Here is a 23,439-nt window from a genome sequence, read left to right on the forward strand (position 1 = left end):
AGACCTCAGCTGGAGTTAGCTGAAGTGGTAATGGCATCTCATTGTCACTCAGCATGGACCGAGGCACAGGAATACCCAAAGTGGTCCTGGGAGCTGAGGGTGTGAAACCAAGGAGCACAGAACCTTTTATGAGCTCTGACAGTGAAATGTGTTTCTTCCTTTGAACTTGACCTTTCATTTCCAGCCTCACATTACAACCCTCAGAAAGCTGGAGGGTGGATGAACAGGCCATTTTCCCATTTCATTCATCAGTTCTGTGAGATTTCCAGCCTGTCAGCTTTGGTATGCTGAGCTCTCAGTTTGTTTACCAGACAGGATTTCAGCAGCGTCCTTGGGTGGCATCAGGAGAACTTCTTGTTTAGACTAGTTCAGTCTAAGTTCTGTTTACTTTCACAAGCAATTTCTCTGTAATATTTTCAGTTTTATAAGCATTTATCATTGCCTTGAACTTTTTAAGACAAGTTTGCAATGTATATCTCACTGGAGTTGCAAACAGAGGCGAGCAGCTCTCCCAACTTTCTGGGAAGCTGTCTAGCTCGGGTAGCAGAGATATGTCAAGTTCCTTTATATTCTGAAAAGCAGCACAGATGAACTGGTGTTGAGCTTTATGCTGCAGTGGACAGACTGTTCAGTATCTGAACTAGCACATCTCCCTTCTCTGTGCTGTATACCAGATACAGGTGATGTCTTTTGTGCTATGGGGAGTTGTGATTCTCTTTCTGACCAGTAGCCTTGAGGTCTTGGAGCCATCCTGCAGGATAAAGGCAGAAAAACAGGGTGAAGCAAAGTGTTTCTCCAGGTTTTTGTGCAAGTTTCCACGGTGTGCTGCACTGAGTTCTCACACATATGGTGGGCAGCATGGGCAACTAAAGAAAGCTCATTTTGTTTCTTCTTGTATTGCTTATTAGATAAAATGTCCATTTTATAGGTAAAGAAGTGGAATTTTTATTTCTGGAGGGTAAATGTTTTAAGGTTTCCTGAGATTAGAATGAAGAAAAGGAGAAGTTTATTAGTTTGAAATACAAGTATTATGATAAGAAGCAAAGCATTTCAGTAAAGCAATATTGTAAAAGAAATAAGCGAGAAATGAGGAAGGAATTTTCCGGAATTCATTACTTAATTCATGTTCTGTCTGTGGCATCTTGCATTAAAACACATTGAAATGTCTGTATGGTTTTGTTTTGCTGCCTTCTAAAAGGCTGGCTGAAAGAGGACGTTTTAGGATCTTCATGTGTCAAAAATTGTGGTGGCTTATGCATTAATCCAGGTAGAAACTGGGAACTCTTTGCCTAAAGAGAGTGAGAACTGTTGAAAAGAAGTTTTTGTGATTGAACTGAAACTGAACATCTTGAGCACAGGTTTAAGGACATGAATTTTCTTGGATTCACAGCATGAACATACTAGTTTCTTCTCTGAGCACCAAGACACAGGTAGGATTTTAGGCTGTATGAATGTTTCTGTCCCTTAATATACATTTTGTTTTGTGTGCACTTCAGACTCATCTGTTTTGACACAATTTGGGAAGCCTCCCACCACGGTTTCCAGTGGTGTACTGTAAGTTTGCCTTGCTGCTGGAGAGTTTTGGATGTTGTATGAAAGCAACAGCTGTTACTTCCTTGTTAAAAAAAAAAAAAACAAAACAAAAGCCAACAAACCCAAACTAAAAAAACCCACCACACAACAAAACAAAGCACAAAACCACACGCACTTGAAGCGTTTCTCATTCCTTCTAACTATAGATCAGGTTCCAAGAACCAAAGAGCTAACATTAAACTTTTGCACGTTTTGAGAGCATGGGTTTACTTAGACCACATCACTTAAAACATTTCCAGGCTTCTAATTATTCTCTCTAATAAAATTAGACCCAAAAAAAGCATAGGTATTGAATGTTTTGGTTTGATTGCTTGGTTTTTAAAAATAAAACTTAATTAAGACATTTAGAGTATTTTCCCTTACCCAAAATCTCTCGTTACAGAAAAATTAGTGAAGTTTTACTTTGGAGCAGTACAGGATTATAAATAAAAACTCTGAAATGTCTATCTCCAGATTACCTGATTATGAAATACAGTATACCATGTGAGACACTGCATAACTTTACTTTCTTTAATTACTAATCCAATCTGATTCTTTCTGAAATAGCAGCTATACCTACATATGTAAGAAAAAGCACAAATGAGATATAGAGAGTTTTTCCCTATTCCTGGAAGGCTTAAGGTTTACCCTAGATATTGGCACAGCATCATTGGAAATTTCACAGCACACTACGTCCCAAGTGAACATGTGTTCCTCTTGGAACGTGTTTTTTCAAGATCTCAAATGCACCAACCATTATTTAAAGGATATTTTATTAACTCTCCACTGAAACAGTTTGTTCCCAGCTTTTTCTTCACTAAGTGGTTATTGGTTCTTGTTTCACTAAGAATTTATATGAAGAGGCTTCTGTTGGTACCGCAGCCCTGTGGGATAGTCATCCAGGGGTAGTTGAGCTTCAGGCAGAATAGCTGAGGCAGCAGCACTGTTCTGCAGCAGCTCCCATGGTTTGTGGTCCCTCCTCACACATTTTATATAAAACACTTCAGAAAGTAATGAGCTTATTGTGCATGCCCTGTTCAGTAGTGCTGCACCTCTGCAGCAGCAGGGCAGTGCTTCCACAGGGTCTGGAGCTTGGGGTGTGCAGGCCCTGAACCACACCGGGACATGAGAGCACTTACACGGAGGAGGAGGAGGAGGAGGTCCAAAGCTGGCTGCCCTCCTCTCATCCAGAGAGGAAAAGGTTGGCTTGATGGCTGCAACGTTACCACTTCAATTAGGCAATTCATTGTTACAGGATTGCTTCATTTGGTTTTATAGGAGAACTTTTTGTTTCCTCACCCGTTTTATTGCTAAGTTGAAAAATTTTACATCTGGTCACTGTTCTGATGTTGTGGTTTGCCTTTTTTGAGAAAGGAAATGCCCTCTTAATCACATAATGCTTGTATTGAGCATATTGCACTTGAGACTTGTAAGCTTTAGTAAATTTAACCATGTAATTTTCTAGTGAGGAAAGGTGATGCCACCTGCAGTCCTATAGGGAAAAATGTAGATATATTATACTTCTTGTGTCAAATGCATGAAGTCACCCAGGGCAGCCCCAGACCTGGGAACTTAGGCAGGTGGTGCAAGCTCCAGGTATTGTCTTACCCTGTGGGACAGCTGCCTTCAGTGGTCTTTGAACGACAGAAATGTGTCTGATAAAACAGGGAAGGTGAGCTGCCTGCTCTTGGAACTGCTCTCAGCTGTGGCAGAGCAGAGCACTCTCTAGAATGTGTAGATCTATCATTGAGGTTTTATTAAAAATCAGTATTCTGGGAACTCACACCAACCCCTTCTGTTCTGTTTAGCTGAAAGTTAGCAAAATTATGTTCCCAGGGCTGTGCTCATCTTTTTTGTTGTTGCTGGTGCTGATCAAGAAGTCTTTGGCATGGTCAAAGGTATTTGCAGGACATTAAAACAGGGGAAGTGGAAAAACAAATTAAAACTTTGAGTATCCTTTAAAAACTATGTTAAATAGATGAGGAAAAAAAAACTTAAAAGCATAGGTTGTTTAATACATAAATATGGAAAATCTGATTATGACACTTGTTACAGATGAGATAAAAATAAATTCTAAGATACCTAAGTATTAATTAAATGGCTGAAGGCCAAAAGCCGCTTTCTGCTCTCAACCTATTTGAATACCAGTTGAAGTAAAAGGATGAGGATTTGGCTCTGCATCTACCAGTCCCTAACAAGGCTCCTTGCAGAATTCACTAGCAGAGGTGATGGGAATCCAGACACACTGGGAGGAAGCTGTCTTTCTTTCAGCCTCCTCAACACAAGGGCAAAGAACTCAGTTTTCTTTGTCAAGGTAAAACTTTCACTTTCCTGTATCCTGAAGTTCTCTTACTGGACTTTCTGCTGACTTTTCCTTCCTACTCAGCCAAGGTCTCCGTGACGTTGAGTACTGTGGGAAGGATGGGTGGTTATGAGCGTAGGATGAGATCCCCAGCTGTATTCTGCATGTGCTTTCCCATACATTGTGTTCTGGGCTCATGCTGGTTGTGTGTGTGTGTGCTCTGGTTGCACTCCCCAGCCTGGTACTCGCATGTCCAATGGCCATGACAACATGCTATGGTGAGTGCCTGGCTCCTCTGCCTATGATGAAGTGGATGGGGGGCCTAGACACAGGTTTTTTGGTAGTAACTTGTCTCTCTGAATGAATAAGAGTGTGACTTAAGCTGTGGGGGTACAGGCTGCAGCATTAGAGGGTTCTGTGTATGATTCCAAATGAGATTCTATTGCTGTGCCTCAGCAGAAGAGCCACCTGCTTCTGAGTTCAGACAGGGGATTCTGTGGTGCTGGTGCATAGCTTGTGACAGTCATGTCTCAGAAGGTTTTACAGTAGGTAGCAAGTTTTGACATTTTTTGTGTATGGGGAAATGCCCAAGGAAGGGATGTAGTCATGTATATATAATTTTAGATGGTAGAAAAAATAACAGTCGAACTTTTCATGTTTGTCCTTAAATGTATGAAGTTCACATTTAATTAGTACAAATTTACAAATTTATTCCATTCCAAAATATTCAGGTAGCTATTAAACTGTTGCCTTTTTGACTTCAGTTATCCTTGTGGATGGGTTTAAGCCCTTATGTTCCATCTTTGCTATGGTTTGACTGGCGTTTTGTGCTCAGTTTCCCTCTTGTGATAAGTGTGTTTGGGAAGGATGCTGGGAGCCTATGGAAAGCATCCTGAGGCTTAAGCAGTTAGTGTGCCTGGAGTTGTCCAGCTCCTAACTCATCCTGCTTCAGTGTATTGGTGTGTTCTTCATTCTCCCTTCTAGGTAGCTGACCAGAATATTCATCTGTTTTAGTACTTTTCTTGGAGCTCTCTGACAGAGCTCATTTTACCAAGGAGCTGTGCGTTGATTTGCTATATGTTGTATTTCCTTCCCCATATACATTTTTGTGAGCTCTCAAATTGTTTTTCATTTGGTAATTTGTTCACTTTAGGTCTGTGACTGTGCATCTCTTTTAGGAGAGTCGTTCATAATAGTAGCAGCTGAACCTGGTATTGAAAGAAGCTGGTTCAAAGACCTGTTCTTTGTTTATTGGCTGCAATGTTAACTAATGAAGAATGAAGTGTTTGACCATTTATCTGTGCCAAGGCAATTTACAGCCTTTTCAGTATTTATTTGATACCAACTCCTATTTTTTACTGTGGATCTGGGGAATGTGCTTGCATTGCCTCTTTCAGTGGCATCTCAGCTCCTCCATGGACAGGTTGCTGTGCTCTGGATTCTGCTGTCTCAGGAGCTGCAAGGAGGCTGTAGGAGAGCTGTCAGCTGTGCTTGCCTCAGTCTCTCACTGCTGAGTTCAGCTCATTCAGCAGGGCTGGAGGTTACAGCAGAGGAGAATTGGGAGGATAATTTTTAGGAGAGTTTTCTTAGGCTTTCCCATGTGGCTGTACAAAGGTCTGTACTGTAACCCCCTTCCTCAGTTGTAGCGCTCAGCTTCTGTTAGTAGGCCTCTGACTCACTGTCCCAGCTTCTATTTTGACATTTGATTCCAGCTCTGATTTTTTTTCCTTTTCTCCTCTTCTGGAGTCCTTTTTTTTGCAGTGAGTTCTCATAATGTCTTGCTCTTTTGATACCAGTGAAAGAAATCTGAATGCGATTTTCACTTTTTCAAGTAGAATTTCCAAACAAGAGTATGCAACCTGTAATTTCCTTGTGTTCCCCTATAGATCTGTATAGCTGTGTGTCCCATTGTTAGAATTGCTTTACTGATCCAGATTTCCCCCCCTCCAAGCTTCCTAGAGTTCATTTCCAGGGTGTGACCACTGTCTGGTGGAAGGATGTTGCTCTCAGATTAGCTTGTTAACCCCTACCCTTTGACATTTCATGTCTTATTCTATGGGGTTGGTTAGATTTATTCCTGTAGTTTCTTTGTTGGATTTACTGTGTTTAATTTGATTTCTAAATATTAATTTGTTTCATGTTTATGACCCCCAAGAGCTTTTATGACACCATCTTCTAAAACCACAAGGTACAGCACTCAGATTTGTACTGCCCTAGCATAGCATGGCCATGTTTAAATGCCTGCAGACCTACTCCTATCGTTTTTGCCATGGCTTACTCAAAATCAGTGACTGGATGAGGTTATTTGGTCCCTGGGGTTCAGCTGCCTGTAAAATTGCCTGGTAAGCATCTATAAAGATAGCCCAGTTCCGCATATACTTTTGCATTTTGTTTTTTCCTCCCTGCATTTAGTGCTTTGTTTAATCAATTATTTGTTGTTTGGCATCAGTGTTTTGTGGTACATACAAATAGAAACAATGTGTGTCTTAGAGTTTTTACATTCTGGAGATCCATGATAAACAGAGAAATCCACATGCTGGGGACTTCGGGTTTGGGATTCTTTAGTTGCTATTTAGATAGCTTTGTGCTGTTACCTTGTACATAGTTCTTTTTCTGCATTGGAAAGATGTGTCAGTGAAGCATAATTCTTGTTTTTGATATGCTGCACTGAGTAACTGCCCCTAAGAATATGTTATGATCTCAGCAGTGAAATAAGTTGCATTGTTCCTCTGTCTCTATCAAACATGGTTTGGAGCCTCCCTATGCCGAGGGACACTTGCCAGCCTGACAGCTGGACACGCTTGATAGTCACCCTCAGTCTGGCTAATAGGGCATGTTTTCCAGATTAGGAAATCAGTTTTATCAAGAGCCCTACTTCCAAATGGGGCAATAGGTTTAAGCTTCAGGAAGGGATTGTCTGCTCCTGCCTTTCACTTGGTGAGCATTACTGTGTGCAGGAAAACAAGGGATGTAATCTGAAAGTAGCTGAAATCTGACATGATCCTTCCTAACTTTTAGTAGAATCACTCATGTTATCAGTGTAGAAAGCACTTAATCTGTGTAGGCTGTCTCTGAGCACCTGACATGGGTTACTGGGTGCAGAGACACCTCAGATGAGCAGTGCTGCCAAAAACACAACTGTGTCTTGTTGGTTTTCTGAACAGCTCCTGTTAATCTTTTGGCTTCTTGTTCTTACAAGGCCGGAAGGGGAAACAGTGAAGCACAAGACTCTCTTTCTTTTAAGTTCTTTTTTTAAGTCCTCTGAGTTGTTTGAAACCATTCCTGTTGAGGTCAGTGGCAAAACTTTTCTTTTGTCATTTCAGGATTAGGCCTGCACCCTGCACCCATTTTGACAGGAGAAATCTGAGAACATATTGCTCTTCCTAAATGTCAAGTTTTGAAAGGGGATGAGCAGGGGGGAGGGTTGTATATTGCTTGCCATAAACTGAAATTTTTTCTGCAGGAAGTTGCTGTTCTTCAAGGCCAAAGATAAATACTAAAATGTTAGACATTTCCTAGGCCTTGCCTTTCAGTTATCTAATCTTGTTCATTTCAGATTTCCTAAGACACTCTGCTATGTGCAGTGTTGTTTTAAATTGTCAGTTTCTTCAGTAACTGTTTTTACACTGAATTGCAATATGATAACAGGAGTCAGTGTTGAAACCAGTATCACATCATTTTAGGCTTGATCCAAGATGATAATTCATTTTTTTGTAATGTTATCTGCCCATGGAATGCCATGCTACAGGACACCACACTGGAAAGAGACTCAGCTGGATAGAAAACAGTCTGCATAGTTCCGTTGCAAACAATTTTAGTATTTATCCTGGATAGGATGCACATAATTATATGTGCATCCTCATAGTGTTTCAGGGCAGTAGCTTTTCCCATAGGATCCAATATATGATACTAAAAATAGATTTAACACTCTCTTTTCATTATGGGAGAAGCAATTTCACTTTTATCTTGATGAATTACATGCCCAGTAATCTGATCAGAGTAGATCTTCGATTAAAAATCTGCAGAGATACTGGGGAGCAGAAGTAGCTGTTCACCTCCCCCCTTTTATTTCGTTTGTGTCACTTTGCAGTCATGTCCTTTCCCCAGCTCATTTTCTGCAGCTGCATTCCTCTGTAAGTAACAAGTCCCGTGGCTGTAAAGTCAGAATAGAGGAAGAGAAAGGCAGCGATGTCTACATCATTTTATAAAGTCATCTTGATCTTATCTCTGGCCCTTTCCGCCCAAACCCACCAAACGGTGCTGAAGTGAGTGCCTATAAATAGCCGGGCTGCTCTCGTGCAGGGATGGGCAGCGCTGAAGCACAGGCACCGAACCAGAGGCGGGTGTGCTGTGAGCAGGAGTGCTCCTGCTCTGGCCTTTCATGTCTGAGCTGGGGAGCTGTGAGGTTTTCTATAGATAGAGCCCGGCAATGACAGGAACTGCCGCTTCGAGCGGGGCAAGGTGACCTCTGCAAGTGTTGCATTTTGGTTAAAAAAAAAAAAAAGAGGGTTTAAAAGAGGAATGGAGGAATGCACGTCTTGTGCAGAGGTGAGTGAGCCCAGCTGAGGTGAGGGAGCAGGTGGGAGCTGTGGGAGCAGAGGGAAAGCAGAGGCATTGTTTTGCTGAGAGTTACTGTGCTGGTGGGCTGGGCAAGAGTTTGTGATGCTGAGCCTGGGGTGCATAAGGGCTCTGACTGACCCTAGTTAAACCATAGCTGTAAATAAGCATAGCAACAGAGCTCTGAAATCTCCTCTTGCAAGTTGCTGTTTTTTGATGAGCCTCCTGGCTGACTTGATATCTTCGGGCTTTTCATCTGAGGAGTCTTCCCCAGGATTTTTAGTTCCTCTCTGATTTTGGTTTAGGGCTTTGCAGAGTTCAGTAGCTGCTTTCTTCATCTCGTTTTTTATATATGAGTTTTTTTCCAGGGAATGCAAAAGTCACTTCATGTTTCTGTCTTAAGCTGGAAAATCTGCCGTTTTCCCATTTTTTCCCTGTAAAAAAATGAGCTGCAGAAATGTGTGATTTCTTTAGTGTGGTAATTTGGATGCTGGTACTTTACATTTCTCTTTGATACTCAGGTGCTGGAGGTTAAAATAACTTGTGAGAGAAATATATATTTTAGCATGTTTCCACAGAATTGGCGAATGCTGTTTGTTCTACTATTTGACAGATGGAGACATACAGAGTGAAAATTGCTTTATTTGGAGCTCATAAAAAGTCCATGGCAGAGTAGGAGCATGAATGCATCTTTCTGGGTTCCAGATGAGTGCCTTCAGCTCTGGCCTTGCCTGCAGGGTTGTTTCAGCGAGGGATGCTGTTTGGTCAGTCTTTGCACTCCGTTTTCTCTTGTGCTGAAGCTTCAGCTAAAATAATGTCTGAATTTTGGGTTATTTGCATAACACCAGCTCAAAGGTGGTTTAGCATTTTGTTTCTGGGTTTTGCTATGGTGTGTTCAACTTTTAGACCCTAAAGCCAATCCTAGATGCTTTATGGCTTCGTAGAGTGTATTCCTGCTGCTATGTCCTCATGTGTGAAAACGAGTGCCAGGATGCCTTTCAGTGACTGCTTCAGAGCTGTGGGGAGCTGGTGTGGGAAACAGCCATGTTTTATAGGAGCTTAATCCTCAGTTGTGTGTTTTTGTTTTCTCTTTTCATTCTGCCGAAAGTTCTGTGGAGTTTGGCAATTCCTGGTGTGCCTGCTTCAGGCACACTTAAGTTGGTGTTTGCCTGAGCACTGGCAGATATTTCTTCCGCTGTGCAGGTGGCATTGTGAAACAGATCACTGGGAAGGGATTGAGGCTTGGGATTTGCTACCCTTGGAGCTGGCCAGGGTCCAGCATCCAAGGTAGATGCTGTTCTTCCAGGAGACAAGGGAACCCCTTTTCTGTTTCCCAGCACAGTGGAGGAAGATTGTAGTGGCTTCTATATCCAACAGCTCTGTTTAGGATCTGGTGGAATGTGCAGCCTGCTCTTTCCCAGCTGATTTGTGAGTAGAGGCTTTGCCATGATGGTCCAGACCCTGTGATCTCTCAGGCCAGTTTGAGGATAGCTCAGTCTAGCAAAAGAGAAGCATATATTGTCAGATGGATGCTTCTCCTTATAGTCAGCATTTTTTTCGAAGTGGTTTTTGAGGAAGCTTTGAGCTTGGCAAGGGTCAGTGTATGTGGAACATATCAAAATCTGCAGCTGTTCCAAAAACTAAAGGCACACATTAGAAATACATATATATAGCATTCTAAAAGCAAGTTTAATGCCCTGGAAAGGAGTTCTAACATGAACTAAACTCTGTGGATCAGTTAGAGAATTTATTTTGTGTGTTGTAGTAGCCTGGCAGTGTCCATTTGTTGCTGTTCGTGAATTGATACTTATCAGCGACCTGACTGTTACAAACCTGAATTCCACTGAGACCTCTGGTATGTTAAAGCTATTTTCCTGGCACCAAGATACAGAATAACCTGTCTTACAAGATTGTCAGACCATTTGTGTCCTGTGTTTTACTGGGTGTTTATCCCATTGAGCTCTCTCAGCAAGAAGTAGGTTCCTGCGACTCTCCTGGGGAGAGAAGAAGGTTTCTTGAGGTACCAAGGCATGGCATAGTACTGCTTGTAGCTCCTAGGCAGTATTTACAATCAGGAATTTGGGGTTGTACATTCAGCCCTGACTTTTTTGCCTTTTGTCTCTCTGAGCTGCAGTTTTTGAGATTATTTTCATGTAGCTGTTGGTATTAAAACCTGAATGAAATACACGTGGATTAAATCCATACCCCCACATATGCACAGTATATATGAATGAGCATATGAGCCTGTGTGTGCTGGTATGTCAGTCTAGTTATAAAGCAGTTAAAGAAAAAAAGTCAGTGTGCATAGACAGTTTTGGCACTACAGCCCTGGGAAATGGCAGCTGGCCAGCGAGTACCGAAGCAGGGCCAAGATTATCTGAAGAATACCAAATGCTGATGTTAGATATAGCTCCTTCTTTGCTCTGGTTTCACTCTTCACCCCCTGGGCTTGCAGCTTGCCACCTCTGTGCCAGGTAGATGCTGGTTGCAAGGCACAGCTGGAGGTAGAGACAGATATCCTGGGTGTGTTTGTGCTGGTAATCAGATGCCAATTAAATGAAAGGTGCAATTACCTGTGACTGAAATGCGACCTCGGTGAGTTTAACTGTTACACTCCCCAAATCACTGTTAGATTTGAAATGCTCATTCAGTTTTAAGTTATTTATCTTCTTTGGTATCGTGATAGTGCTGGAGACAAGGGTAAAACCTCACCACAGTGTGGGTTGTTTGTTCTCGAGAGTTTTATCTTGCGAAGGCTGCTCGGTTTTGCTGAATGAATCTGTGAAACGCTTCCAGCAGAGGGCACTGAGGTTATTGGTCTCCAACTCCAGTTGTTCATATGGGTGTGTGCTGGGGAAGCAGAAAATGTGCCTGTCAGTAAAACCTATGCTTCACTGCTCTCCTCTGATGCTTTTGTAGACTGTCATAAAAGAGGGGATGCTAATGAAACAGACCAGCTCCTTCCAGCGCTGGAAGAGACGATACTTTAAACTGCGAGGACGAACGCTCTACTATGCAAAAACTGCTAAGGTAAGGTCCTGACACTACCTGTGAGGCCAAGGAAGGAAGTCAGTAGAGGGGCTTTGGAGGCAGATGGATGTCAGTGGGAGGTAGCCCTCAGCAGAGAAATGAGCTCTTTAGGCACTGGTCTTCAGGCTTTGTAGCTATTAGAAGATCCCTGTGTTTTGCCTCACACTTGGGAATCCTTGGTTTTGAAATGCAGCATCATGTGGACCTGTGATACTGATTTTTCCACATTTTTTCTCCCTTTGGTGCATGTTAGTAGGGAATAGACTCTAAATCAATAGAAGGAAGAGAATACAAGTGAAAAGAGAAGGTGCAGTAGACAAGCAAGGCTAGAATTTATCAAATCAGAGCTGCTATGCCTCTGGTTTAGTATGCTGATAGTCAACTAGATATAAAACTGTCTCCTTTCACAAGAACAAAACATACAGTTATTTGGTGTTCTTTTTAAATAATCCTTTAATAAAAATAAAGCCACTGTATTCACTGTCTGAAGACAGGCCAGAGTGATCTCCAGTGTGTGGAACTAGACTTCCAGGTCCTTGATGTTGGTGCTGTGTCTTTCCTTCAAGTCATAAAAGGCTGTGATATGGAACATTCTAAAAAGACTCCCTTTGAGTCTGCTGCTTATGCAATGGATTCAATAATTTATCGAGATTTTGAATTTTTTCTTTACAGTCCATTATTTTTGATGAGGTGGATCTGACAGATGCCAGTGTGGCAGAATCCAGCACAAAGAATGTCAACAACAGCTTCACGGTAGGACTTTTTGCATTATTTTTTGTTCTTCTTCTATCTTTTCCCCATATCCCATCTCTTTTGCTGAGTTGAAAAACACCTGAACAATCTTCACAGCATCTTTAATGAAAAATAAATAATAAGCTTACTTTTCTTTACAATATGATAACTCATATTTGTGCACATGGGAAATTACCTCAGGGAAATACCTTAGGTTACTATGTATTGTGCTAAGACTTGGCATTCAGGGGTTTTCTTCCCTGTAAGCTAAAAGGGTTTGATAGAACCTGTTTGTACAGTGGGACAGAAAAATCTGTTCTGCTGAGGGAGTTAGAGGTAATGTTTATGGTGGAGATCTTGCTAAAGGAATTTAGTTTTTCCCATAGGCATTAAAATATGTAAACTTCTTTCTCTGACTTTATTTGTGTGTGTCTGTGTGTGTGTTTATATATGCCTGCTATATATAGTGGGAAAGCAAAAGGAGGAACAGAAAGAAATAGCACAGAAATAACTGTGGGATTGGTTCAGGATACTCGTCAGATGTGGAATGTGTGCTAAGTAGTTGCAGTCTGGAAACACCAGACGTGGTGGTGTCCCTGCTTCATTTTCTCCAGGCTCAGGAACTGGGAGGAAAAATGATTGTATTACTGAGGTGCAAGTGTTCTGCAAGCTCCAGTTTGGGGGAGCACCTGGTGTGCAGAACAAAAGCCATTAACATCAGCCCTGCAGGGTGAGTGTTGAGCTGATGAACAGCAGCAAACCTCCACACAGCTGCTGAGGGGGTCGGTACAGAGGAGTAGGAGCCTGGGGAAAGGAAGTGTTGCTCTAAGGCAAGGTGAAGGAGGGAGCAATCCAAGTGGAGAGAAGAATCCCTCCTGGTCCTGCATGTGGTGACTAACACTGAGCAGTGTGCCTTGTGCTGCAGCAGGAGTGATCTGCTGCTTTAAACAGCTGCCAAAGGGCATTTCTGTTTGTAGCTGTTTTAGCTTTGCAGTGCCTGTGTTCAGATAAAACCCCAACACCTTCCCAAAGCTTGAAAACACTTTCTATATTCATAGTTGGACAGGTATGAGGCACATATGGGTATGGTAAGTAAATATTGATATCAGGTGTCAATGTGAGAGTACAGAGTGATGGTTTATGCAGTGATTTGAGTAGGGAATATGTTTTCAAAACTGTGATTTTATTTACCTATTAATAAAGCATTTTATCCTGGATCTTGCTTCCATTTTCTCAAATATAAATAAAGACTGATTTTTTTCAGGTAAGTGTACTGTTACCTGTGCTGCTTACTGTTGCAGTTGGGAGAGATCTAATATCCATCAGGAAGACTGAATTAGGGACAGGAGGGAGCAGTTTCTTTGCTCCCTCAGATTGCCCCATTTGAGTCAAACAGTGAAGAGTTATTTCCCAGACTCTGGTATCAGGCTCTGCCAGTCCCTGCCTTCCATAGCTGATAAAAGGTAAAGGTACCTTGAAATTCAAGCAGATACAGTTTGCACTGTCTCCAGCTGAGCAGTGTATCATGGTGCTTAGGTAAATTCAAGAAAAGTGTGTTTCCTCCTTATTTCTGTCTGCTCTTTCTCTCGTGGCTTTTGGAGGCGCTTGACTCATTTACCTTGAAGTTGAAAACCACTTAGGAAATCAGAAGGTGGCCTAGTCCTGCTGTGGTTTGCTCTGTTACATCATTGCTGTCAGTGCTTTGGATTCCTTGCAGTCATGCAGTTTTCTGTTGGTTTTCTTTGAGACCACTCTGCTTCCCCTCTTTATCTTCCTTTCTAAAGTTCAGAGTTCTTTGATGCATTTTTTTCTGTTTCAAATCAGTGTGTTATACGATTTGAGGTTTTTCTCCTTAACTAAAAATATGTAGCATTTGGTAATCAGAGTTTTAGATGTTCTGGTTTTCTTTTTGGTTTTCTATTTTCTTCAGTGGAAACTGGTAATTGTGGATTTATAAAAGAATGGTTTCTTTCTGAGAAAACTCAGCCTCTGTCCTGTCTGTGCTGCCTGATGTATAGATTCTGCAGATCAGGTTGCCTGAATGACACCCTTAAGTTCCTGACATAAAGACAAACAACAAAAACATTAGACAAACCACTTGGAGGAACAATATTCATCCAAAACAAAGAGGTAATAAGGACTGACCAGTCAGAAGAGCACTGTTGAAAGTGCATTGAGGAGCATGGCGAGGCAGCCTCATGAGAGGAGAAAACAAGAGCATAAAGCCAGCAAAGGTTGTGCTGCATGGAGAGAGGAGTAAGGTTAAAAAATAGCTTCCAATAAACCTTTTACATCAGACATGACTGACAGGTAATTGTTTGCTCTCAGCAGGAAGGAGAGCAAGAAAAGTGAGTTTTAAGACACGGACCTCTTCCTTTTGAAAAAAGTATGTAATAACAAATTCCACTGTGGTTTGCTTGGTTGATCTTGCCTAGATTTCTTCAGTAAGTGTATCCTGTTTGCAGTGGGGACAGTTTTCAGGACTACTACCCAGAGTTAATGTATAGATGGATATAGAATGGGCTGGAAGCACAGGACATGGGGCATTTTTGGGCTTACAGTGTTGTACTGCTCCATTCCCTGATGTGTAACAAAAAGCTTTATGTTTAGCTTTGTTCCTTTAGGTCTGGCAGTGTGGCTGCAGAGGTATTTAACAGGAAGCCTCTGGGAATAAATCTTACAGCAGCCCCATGCCAGAGCTCTCTTCTCTCATTAGGCCTCTAGGTGTGGTATTTGCTGGTTCTGTCACATCTCTGCCATCTCTGTCCTTCAGAGTCAGCTGTCTACAAGGTAAATTCTTCTGGAATGTCTGGGCTGTGACAGGTGCTTTCCATGTATAATCCCTTGGTACGTGGTGTATAGATCTCTCCCCAGTGCCTTTTTCTAGGGTTGCTGTCTTGCACAGGGTCTTGGAGAAGATCTGCTGTGGCACAAATGCAATGATAAGTGTGTTGTCCTGGTAGTTCAGGACCCTTTATTTCAAACAGTGTGTGCTATTTTGTACTCCTAACAAAATAGAAATCAGCAACATTGGATGGGTGAGGTCAGAGCCTGGCCCTGATTTCTCAGTAGCGCTTTCTTAGCCATACCCTCAAAACCTCTTGTGATTTCTAAAAAGCTGATAGATGATTTGGGATCACACTGGGTACATTGGGTCTTCCCACGGAGACTTTAGCTCTTTCTATGAACAGTTTTTTCTTGGACAGTGCAGTTTTGCTGTAACGTGATTTGTTAAGGTGCCCACATGGTAAACTAGCCTGCAGTTCTATGAGGAGCATTAACACAAAATCTGCAGTGAGGGTGAGTTCCATGCTTTAATCTGAAGTAGCATTTTCTGAAGATGATGCTGGGAAGCCTAGGTTTTACTGATCTCTGTCTCAAAATGATCTGCTTTACCTGTGTCAAGGACCTGAGCCATCCATCATGCCTGTTCTCCCCTGCGACACCTGCAAGGTCTGGGGGACACCAAACACTCTCTTGCCTGTTGCTCAGGTCAACACTTTGCCACCAGAGCTGTCCCCTCAAAAGTCTTTGGAAAGACTTTATATTGTCTCTTTTGGCCCAGTTTTGTAAATGCTTGTGTGGTGAACAAATTCTTCTTCCTCAGACTGGTGTGTGTGCTGAAAATCTGCTCTTTTCTAGAAGGTACCAATTGAGTTAAGCCTGCTTCCTTCAGTGTAGTTGGTACAGTTAAAAGAAGTGATTCCTTATCAGTTCATTAACTCTTTCTTGCTTTGTGGAGGATTTTTATAAAGATAAGTATTCTTTAATACTACTCAAAAACACCTGTGATCATCAGGAGAGGGCCTGGAAAGGACATAATATCTTCCCAGGTACATATTTTGTGTTCCAATATGGTTCTCACATGGTGGATTGGTAAATGTTTTCCAGTTATTGCTACCAAATGGTGGTGTGGACTTTCACCCTCATTCACATAGCATGAATTACAGCACTTACTTTTTATCCCATCTGATTCAGAGCTTTGAGATCCTGTAGGAGAAATATCCTCTGTGTGGAGAGGGAATTTTGTGTAATTTGGTTTCTTCTTTCTGATGCTTTGGTGAAATGGAAGCTGGTTCAGTGCACGTTTTTGAGTGCCAGGAGCCATGCTAGTGACCCCTCCTCCATAGTTAATGGCTCTTCACTGGAAGAGGTGGAGCTTGAGCTCCTGAGCTCCTGTAAACCCTTTTTTGTTGGGAAGTACCTCTCGGCTCCGCCGCAGACAGGAAGCAGCATATTATTACAGTCAGCGTCTGCCTCTCCACTTCATTGCCGTCAGAAGGAAACTTATCCCAGCTCCTCCTTAAGCAGGCAGCTAATCGGCTTGTGGCAAGTGGTATGTAGCTCAGAGAGACTGACCACAGACGAGACTAATCCTTGCATGTCAAGCAATCTGTTTAGGTTTTTGTCTCAGGGAGTAGGCTGCTCTGGATACTAGTGTAGAGGAAGATTGAACGTGAAAGGTAAGAGCCAGGAGTGTGAGTTTTCTGGATTGAGCACTGGGAAACATGGCACCTGTGCCAGCATAACAGAGATCAGAAGCTCAGGTTCTTTGGCATGGGTTTGCTACAAGCTCTTACTGTTCAGGTGTTCTCTCCTAAGTGGATTCATGTAGATGTATTCTCTAGAAGAGGAGTAAAGGGAAATATGCCTGTGGTGCTGTTGGAAATACTGCACCCAGTTAAGAAATACTATTTATTAACTGATGATTCACCCTGACCAAGGTCCCAGGAGAGAGGAAGTATTCAGATTAGAATAATACCTCTCTTGCAGAGCACTTGCATGACTGGAGGCAGCAGTGGTTCTGGTAGGGAGTTGCTGGTGTCCCTGAATGAGAGAGTGCAATCATCTCTGAGAAGGAATATGGATGTCATTCTCCAGCTGTATGGAAGCCTGAGGTGTGCTACAATTTTTTCATATTATAACCTTGTTACTTAGTACTGACTCTATTCAGCTGCAAGTTTTACTTTACCGACCTCCTCTAGAGTGTGTATTTTTTCTGTATTGTCTCAGGTTTACTGATGCTGTGGAGAAATAGCATGAATTTTCATTTCTGGGTTAGTAACCTTTCCTATAAACAGAGGGCAAAGTGCTTGAGCTTGGGTAAAAAATCAAAGTGCTGACAGTCCTTCCTGATGGGGAGAGTATGTTGTTGATGTTTGCAGTTCATTCACAGTGAAGTGAAAGTGCCTATGCCAGTTCATGATTTTGTGTGAAGTTGAATTATTTGTGTAGGTGCTTTTAAATTAAAATATATTCTTTTGAGTAGAGAAACAGTGAAGTCTTCTCTGAAGAGTTCGATTTTGAAGGAAAATAGAGGTGCTGACGCTACAGAAAGTTTGCTGCTCTTGCCTAGCACAGGAGCTGTGTGCCTGTAAGGCACTGTTGGAACCAGAGAAACCCAGATCAGAGGTTGGTTGTGCTGGTTTGTAATACAGGCTTCGAGAAAGAGCGTGCCACTTATTTTTATGAGGAGAAAGAATATAAGAACTTTTGTGGCAAGCTGTTTGCAGGAAGTCATAGTTGGACTTTAAGCTTCGGCTGATAGAGATCAGGAAAATCTGTGTGGTTTGACACTTGCACAGATTCCCAAAACTTCCCTGTGTGGCTTCAGCCCTCTAAAGAAAATGGAGTTGAACATATGCTCCAGGGAGTCACTGGGCTTCCTAGCAAGGGAGAGGATTTTCCTCCCCTACTTCCTCAACTGGGGGGGTAAAGGGATCCAGAGAGAAGGCATCAGCTGGGCAAAAAGACTGAGTGATCTGGAGGCATAGTGACACAAGCCAGTCCCAGGTGTCCTGAATTCTCACACAGTCATGGATTGCCCTGTTAATGTTTGAAATAGGGGAAGATGAGGAAAAAGGGACTTCTGAAGAGTATGGTTCTTTTTTCCTTGTTTTTAAACTCTTGTCTCTAAATTGGGCAAAATTGGAGCACATGCTGGAAATTCAGTTTTTGCTGGGGGTTGTTGTCTTTTCCACACCCATGTGTGTACACATTCAGGAATTGTACACTCTTTGCTAGTGCTTGTACTCTGTTTATATTGGCAGCTGTCAGAATTTCCTTTACAAGCAAGTGAAAAGATGAGTAGAGCGGTGTATTGCTGTGTCTAGAATTGCTCTGCTGGTTTTTCACCTTCCTTCATTAAGTGCAGTTCAGTCCCCATTTCCTGTCAGAACCGCTGCAGTTTCAAAATACTTTGCTATTTTAGTAGTTTGTAATCCAGACTTCAGTTTTTTCTCCTTGAGAAAAGGCCCTTTGGTAAACAGACCATTCTGAGTCACTGTTAGTCAGTGAAAATAGTACTTTAAAATCTTTTCATGTCAAGGATTTCTGGGACTCTTAATCCAGCCTCCTGTGGGAGCTGGTTATTAGTCTGCTGTCACAAAAGAAGGAAAAATCTGGAGAAAAACTACCAAAAAGAAGATAAACATGGAAGGAGAGTTAGAGAGTCTGGAAGATGTTGCTGTGGGTGGAGAGATATGGTGATTGCTACTGTACGTTACAAAGTGACTCAAAAGTATGCGGGAGTTTTTGAGAGAGATGAAACTACTGTAAGAAGTTGTCAGACTGAGCCTTAACTGTTTTACAGGATAGACAGGGAGCTGAAAAGTGAAGGAGACTGAAGAGCTTTTACTTTCATAGAGGGAAGTTTACAGCTTTGAAATAATGTCTGCCCTTGTGCCTGAACACTGGAAGCTTTTGTTTGATAATCTCTTTGCTCTTTGTAACTGTCATGCTGAATTGCGGGTTCACCTACCTTCTGAGCAAGACTGCAGATTTCAGCTGCTTCTCCCCTTCCAGGTGAGGGCACAAAGGCAGAACAATGTGTGATCATCTGAGAACATGTTCAGCTTTACACAGAAGCTGCTCTAGAAGGAAAAGGCTCCTTTTTATGCAGGGAGAGGCTTGCTAGCATTCCTTGCAGAAATGCTGCCTCCCTATTTCTGGTGCTTGTGATGGTGCGTGAACAGGACTTGTCTTAGCCTGGTGGCCCAGTGTGGAAAGCTCCTGGGTTCATCAAGCTGTTGAAAGCTATTAATTTCCTTTTGTGCTACCTACCAGCTTCTGTTCAACACTGCTGAAGTTACGGGGCTGTGAGGAGCTGCTACTAACAATAAACTCTCAGTAATAGGTTATTTTCCTACCACTGGTAGGATCTTTTATTGCCCAGTGCTGTGATTTACTGGGTCCCAGCCTTGCCATGTGTGAACCCACTGAGACAGCAGCTCTGCCACTGGGGAACAGTCCTGCCCCTCTGTTCTTCATGGGTTTACTTCAGTTTGAGTGAGTAGGAAGCTTTCTCTGAAATATCCTTTACCTTCCTAAATGGGCTGCCCTTTCTGAACAGAGTGGTTCTCTTTAGGAACTCTTGCTGCCAGGACTGTGTCCTTTGGAAAACAGGTAAAGGGGTGCATGTGCATCTGCTGCATGAGGTGGAGGGTGTGTGGGTAATGGAGCTGTGCTAGGATTTTTTGGCACTTGGTACAGCCATTCTATCCACTCCCACTGGGTACTGCTCCATCCTTGGAGATCTCTGGGGATTAACAGGCCTGAACTACCAGGATAGTTGCTTTTCTCACCTGCTAACAGTGGCATACTCTAGCTTTTGACATCTGTTAAGTTGTTGTTAAAGTCTTAAAATCCTCTTCTTGTCTGTGCTCCTCTTACCGATTGGCAAGAGCAGGAATGTGCCTTGTTTAGGAACAGTTTCCAGAAGCCTGTAGGAATGTGACCCTGGTATGAGAGATGATAATTTTCCCAGGGATAACGCTGGGACTGGTCTAGTTTCCCGCTGCAGCATGGGGGAGGATAGGGACTGGAGAAATCCCAGATGGAGGGTCAGCACGAGTAGAACTTGACCTGCAGCACAACATAGTGCAATAAGTGCCAGTGCTAATGCTCAGAGAAGATGCACTGCTGCCCTGGCTCAGGAGGGACAGATTGCAAGGTATGTGGCCCTAATAATGTAAAAATGGTCCTAAAGAGAACCACAACACATGCTGGATCTGCTTTCCTATAGAAATGAGCTGTCCTGGATTTTATAGATTGAAAATGAAGGTAAAACAGCCACATGGAGGGATAAAATAGCTGATGTACTGTGAACAGAGATTTGGGCACTTAGGGCTTTGAGGAAAATCTTGTTTAAAAAAAAAAAGAGGAAAGGAATTTGGCATAACTATAAGACCAGTAATGACTTGTTTTAGTTGGTGGAAATGAGAGTTTCCATAAGGTGGAAGATGGTCATTTTAGCAGGAAATTAAGATCTTGCATTATAAAAAACAACAAAACTGGTGCATTTTTCGAGTGTTATATAAAAAGCTACTTTTTCTTTCCCATATCCAGGTTTTGGGGGAAAAGAATTGGTGCAGTTTTAGAGAGCTCTAACTGACCTCTGCAGTGAGTTAATGGGATTGAATTTGTTGGCAAAACAGGGTGAAAGCTGAATTGCAAAATAGAATAGGGCTGTAGTCTGTGGAAGAAGGCAAGGCTTGGACCCTCATGAGTCTTTGATACTCATATTATTGCTCTCTTCCAAACTGTGGAGACCCACTAAAGTCATACCCACTCACTGCCTAAGGCTTTGCTGGCCTGATGCTGAGCTCCAGATTGTTTCAGAAATAGACATAATTGAGACAGGCTGGTTTGAATTTCAAATTTGTGTTTTCTTCTCCCTTTTTCACAGTCTTCTTTTTTGTGTATTTGCTGAGAGAGTAGCACTTGCTAATCCACACTTAATCCATTTTGCCTGTGTGGGTTCAGTAATTGTGTTTGAAACACAGTGGATTTGCTGGTTTGTGACCCTTGCTGATGAATACAGGTGAGGTGTTTTACTGTATTCCAGTGTTCATTTCACTACTGCTCTCACTGAAACAGAAGCTGAAGTGGAAAAATGGCTGTGTCCTCATTACGGTCTCACCCAGTTTTCCTTCCTGAATCTTGGGCTCTCAGGATGCCAAGATCATTCTCCACCATACAGAGCCGACACAGCAGTTAGCTACAGGTGGGGGATGGTTTCCTTACCTTTGCCATAGATGATCAAAGTGAAAATTTGCAGCTTTTTTTATTTTTTCTGGTTTCTAGGTCTCTAGAGCTCCAGAAATTCCTGTTGTCTCCGTACTCAAGTCATCAACTGTTTGGAATAATGCAGGATCTCTTAGGGAGATTTATGGCTAGCACCTTTGAATGTAATTCTGTATTGCTACAGGATATGAGTAAAAGGAAGCAGTCAGAATGAGCAGGTGTTCTCATACCCCCACATTTGGCCATTCTGAGAAATGTACACAAAATTATATTTAGCAATGTTCAATGTCCCCCCACCCCATCTCCCCCCACAACATTTCTTCTGTCAGCTCTGTGATTGGGCCAGTGTGGTCTTAACTTGCTTTGCCATCTTTTGTGGTCACTGAGCTCACCAGATGTACTCTGATAACAGTCCCAGGGCATGCTTGGCTACACTGTCAGTTTATTGCTGAGAAGTTCCTGGGCAGCCAGAAAATGCCCCGGGTGGGCAGAGATGATGAAGTTGTCTTGGGTGGCAGCAAGACAAGAGGATGAAGTTTATGCTCCAGCTGTTGGGGAGGGGAAGGTTGCTCAGTACAGCAAAGGGTGAAGTATATCAGATTTCTGTTTAAAATTTGGTCTAATATAGGAGTCTTTTTTGGACTGCCTTTTGAATCTGATTATTCACAGCTGTTCATCAGGGAAGGACATCCAGGGACATTAGTCCATTTTTAGAACATGAAATGAGGAGTTTTCTTTGGTTGGCTCTGTTGTTTGTTAGCTGGCTGGATTTGAAATGTCAGTAAACTGGTGTTAGTTTTGGACAGAGGAATGTGGGTCAACATGAGAGGTGGGGGTTAACAGCTGGTAAGAGGGAATGGGCCATGTGTGAGAGAGAGAGGAGATAAAGCTAAATTTTCAGTGTTAAGTGTCTGTGTTTGCACCAGACAGTCAATGAAGGCATGGTTATTTTCAGATTTAGGTTTTTTTAGATTTAGATTCGGCAAGCTTGAAAATTGGGAATTTCTCTAATAGACTTGAGATGACTCATGGTGGGCACATTACTTGCTGGGGAAGTGATATGACCCCCCATTTCTGCAAAATGTATTTCAGGGGTTTGACGTGCAATGAGAAGTTCATAATTAATCTTTATCCTTATTTGAAATGTTTTTAACCCTTCCTGCCATTCTCATGTGGTTTTGTGGCTCTCCAGGAGTGATTAGAGGGATTGGCAGCCTTTTTTTCCCCCATGACTGTGGAGCTCTTTTTTCTGGTCAGGATTAGATGTCAATCATATCACCATTTAGTGAGCACTGGGCACCCAGTTTTACTAATGAGTGAAATCTAAAGAATCACGCCCAGAAGTTCAGTAGCATTTAGCATCAAGAAAGTTTTTAATATTTACTTTTTAGGCAGAACAAGCACTTTTAATTTGCATGATTGCTCATATCTAGATACAGTTCTGAGCTGTTTTGGGGCAGGAATGCTCAGAGTTCTGCCAATCCCTAAACAGGCCAAAAATCTATGAGATTAAAAATAAATCTGAAGTTTTTTTGTTGGTTTGGTTTTTTTTTAACTCCTAGTAGGGCAGCCCTCATCCTAACTCAGAAGCAGTCAGATTGTTGTTTTCGTGCTCTCCGTTCATGAGAACAAGAGGTCACTGGATGACATTACTGCTTTGTAAATTTAGAACAAATAAAAGGAAATGGTGCTTCACCTAGTGCGTCGTCATCCTGTGGAATATGCTGTTCCAGGATGTTAGTCAAGAGCTGTAGCCGGAACATAAAAAATAGCTGGACCATGCTCGTTTGTAGCCATGTTCCCCAGCAGGGATAACCAAGCCTGGTGTTCAGAGTGGTGGCTCATTGCAGCTGTAGCTGAGAGTGAGCTCCTTGGACTCCTGGCTGGGAAAGGACAGCATTCCAGGGGGAAGATTGGTGGGGCTTCTTTTGAGATGATGAGAATGATTTTATTTTTGTGCGAGATGTTAAATTGATCATTGCTCTTGCCTGAACAGCGCAGTGTATGTAACAGCCTTGCCCCTCTGTCGGTATCCTTCAGCAGGGGGATGTCTGGAGCTGAAATAGCTGTTCAGGGAGAGGGAGGGAGCAGTGGCAGCAGTGTGAGTGAGAGCTTCTGTTGCTCAGCCGAGTGCAGTAGCACACGTGCTGCCCTGCAGCCGTGCAGGAAGGAGCCGCAGCTGCTGCGCTGCAGGGCAGGCACGAGGGGCTGATGCTGCCAGG

At 42.5% G+C, this 23,439-nt stretch overlaps 1 protein-coding gene across 6 annotated transcripts in view; it reads left to right on the forward strand.

Moving 5' to 3' along the window:
* Positions 1-23,439, forward strand: part of DGKD (diacylglycerol kinase delta) — a 58,494-nt gene that overhangs the window by 4,130 nt on the left and 30,925 nt on the right. For 3 of the 6 annotated variants that reach the window (XR_011680762.1, XM_071437456.1, XM_071437458.1), the window contains 2 exons: positions 11,351-11,461; positions 12,134-12,214. Coding sequence is in view for 3 of the 6 variants with exons in the window: in XM_071437456.1 (XP_071293557.1) it covers positions 11,351-11,461; positions 12,134-12,214 (192 nt within the window). In the remaining 3 variants the exon portion in view is untranslated. Of the gene's footprint in view, positions 1-8,210; positions 8,423-11,350; positions 11,462-12,133; positions 12,215-16,436; positions 16,530-16,637; positions 16,657-23,439 lie in introns of those variants that run through there. The other 3 variants (XM_071437457.1, XM_071437459.1, XM_071437460.1) reach the window with 3 other exon arrangements.

The sequence above is a fragment of the Agelaius tricolor genome, unplaced genomic scaffold (genome assembly GCF_023055355.1).
Source record: "Agelaius tricolor isolate 1412-34295 unplaced genomic scaffold, bAgeTri1.0.p SCAF_12, whole genome shotgun sequence".
Classification (NCBI taxonomy): Eukaryota; Metazoa; Chordata; class Aves; order Passeriformes; family Icteridae; genus Agelaius; species Agelaius tricolor.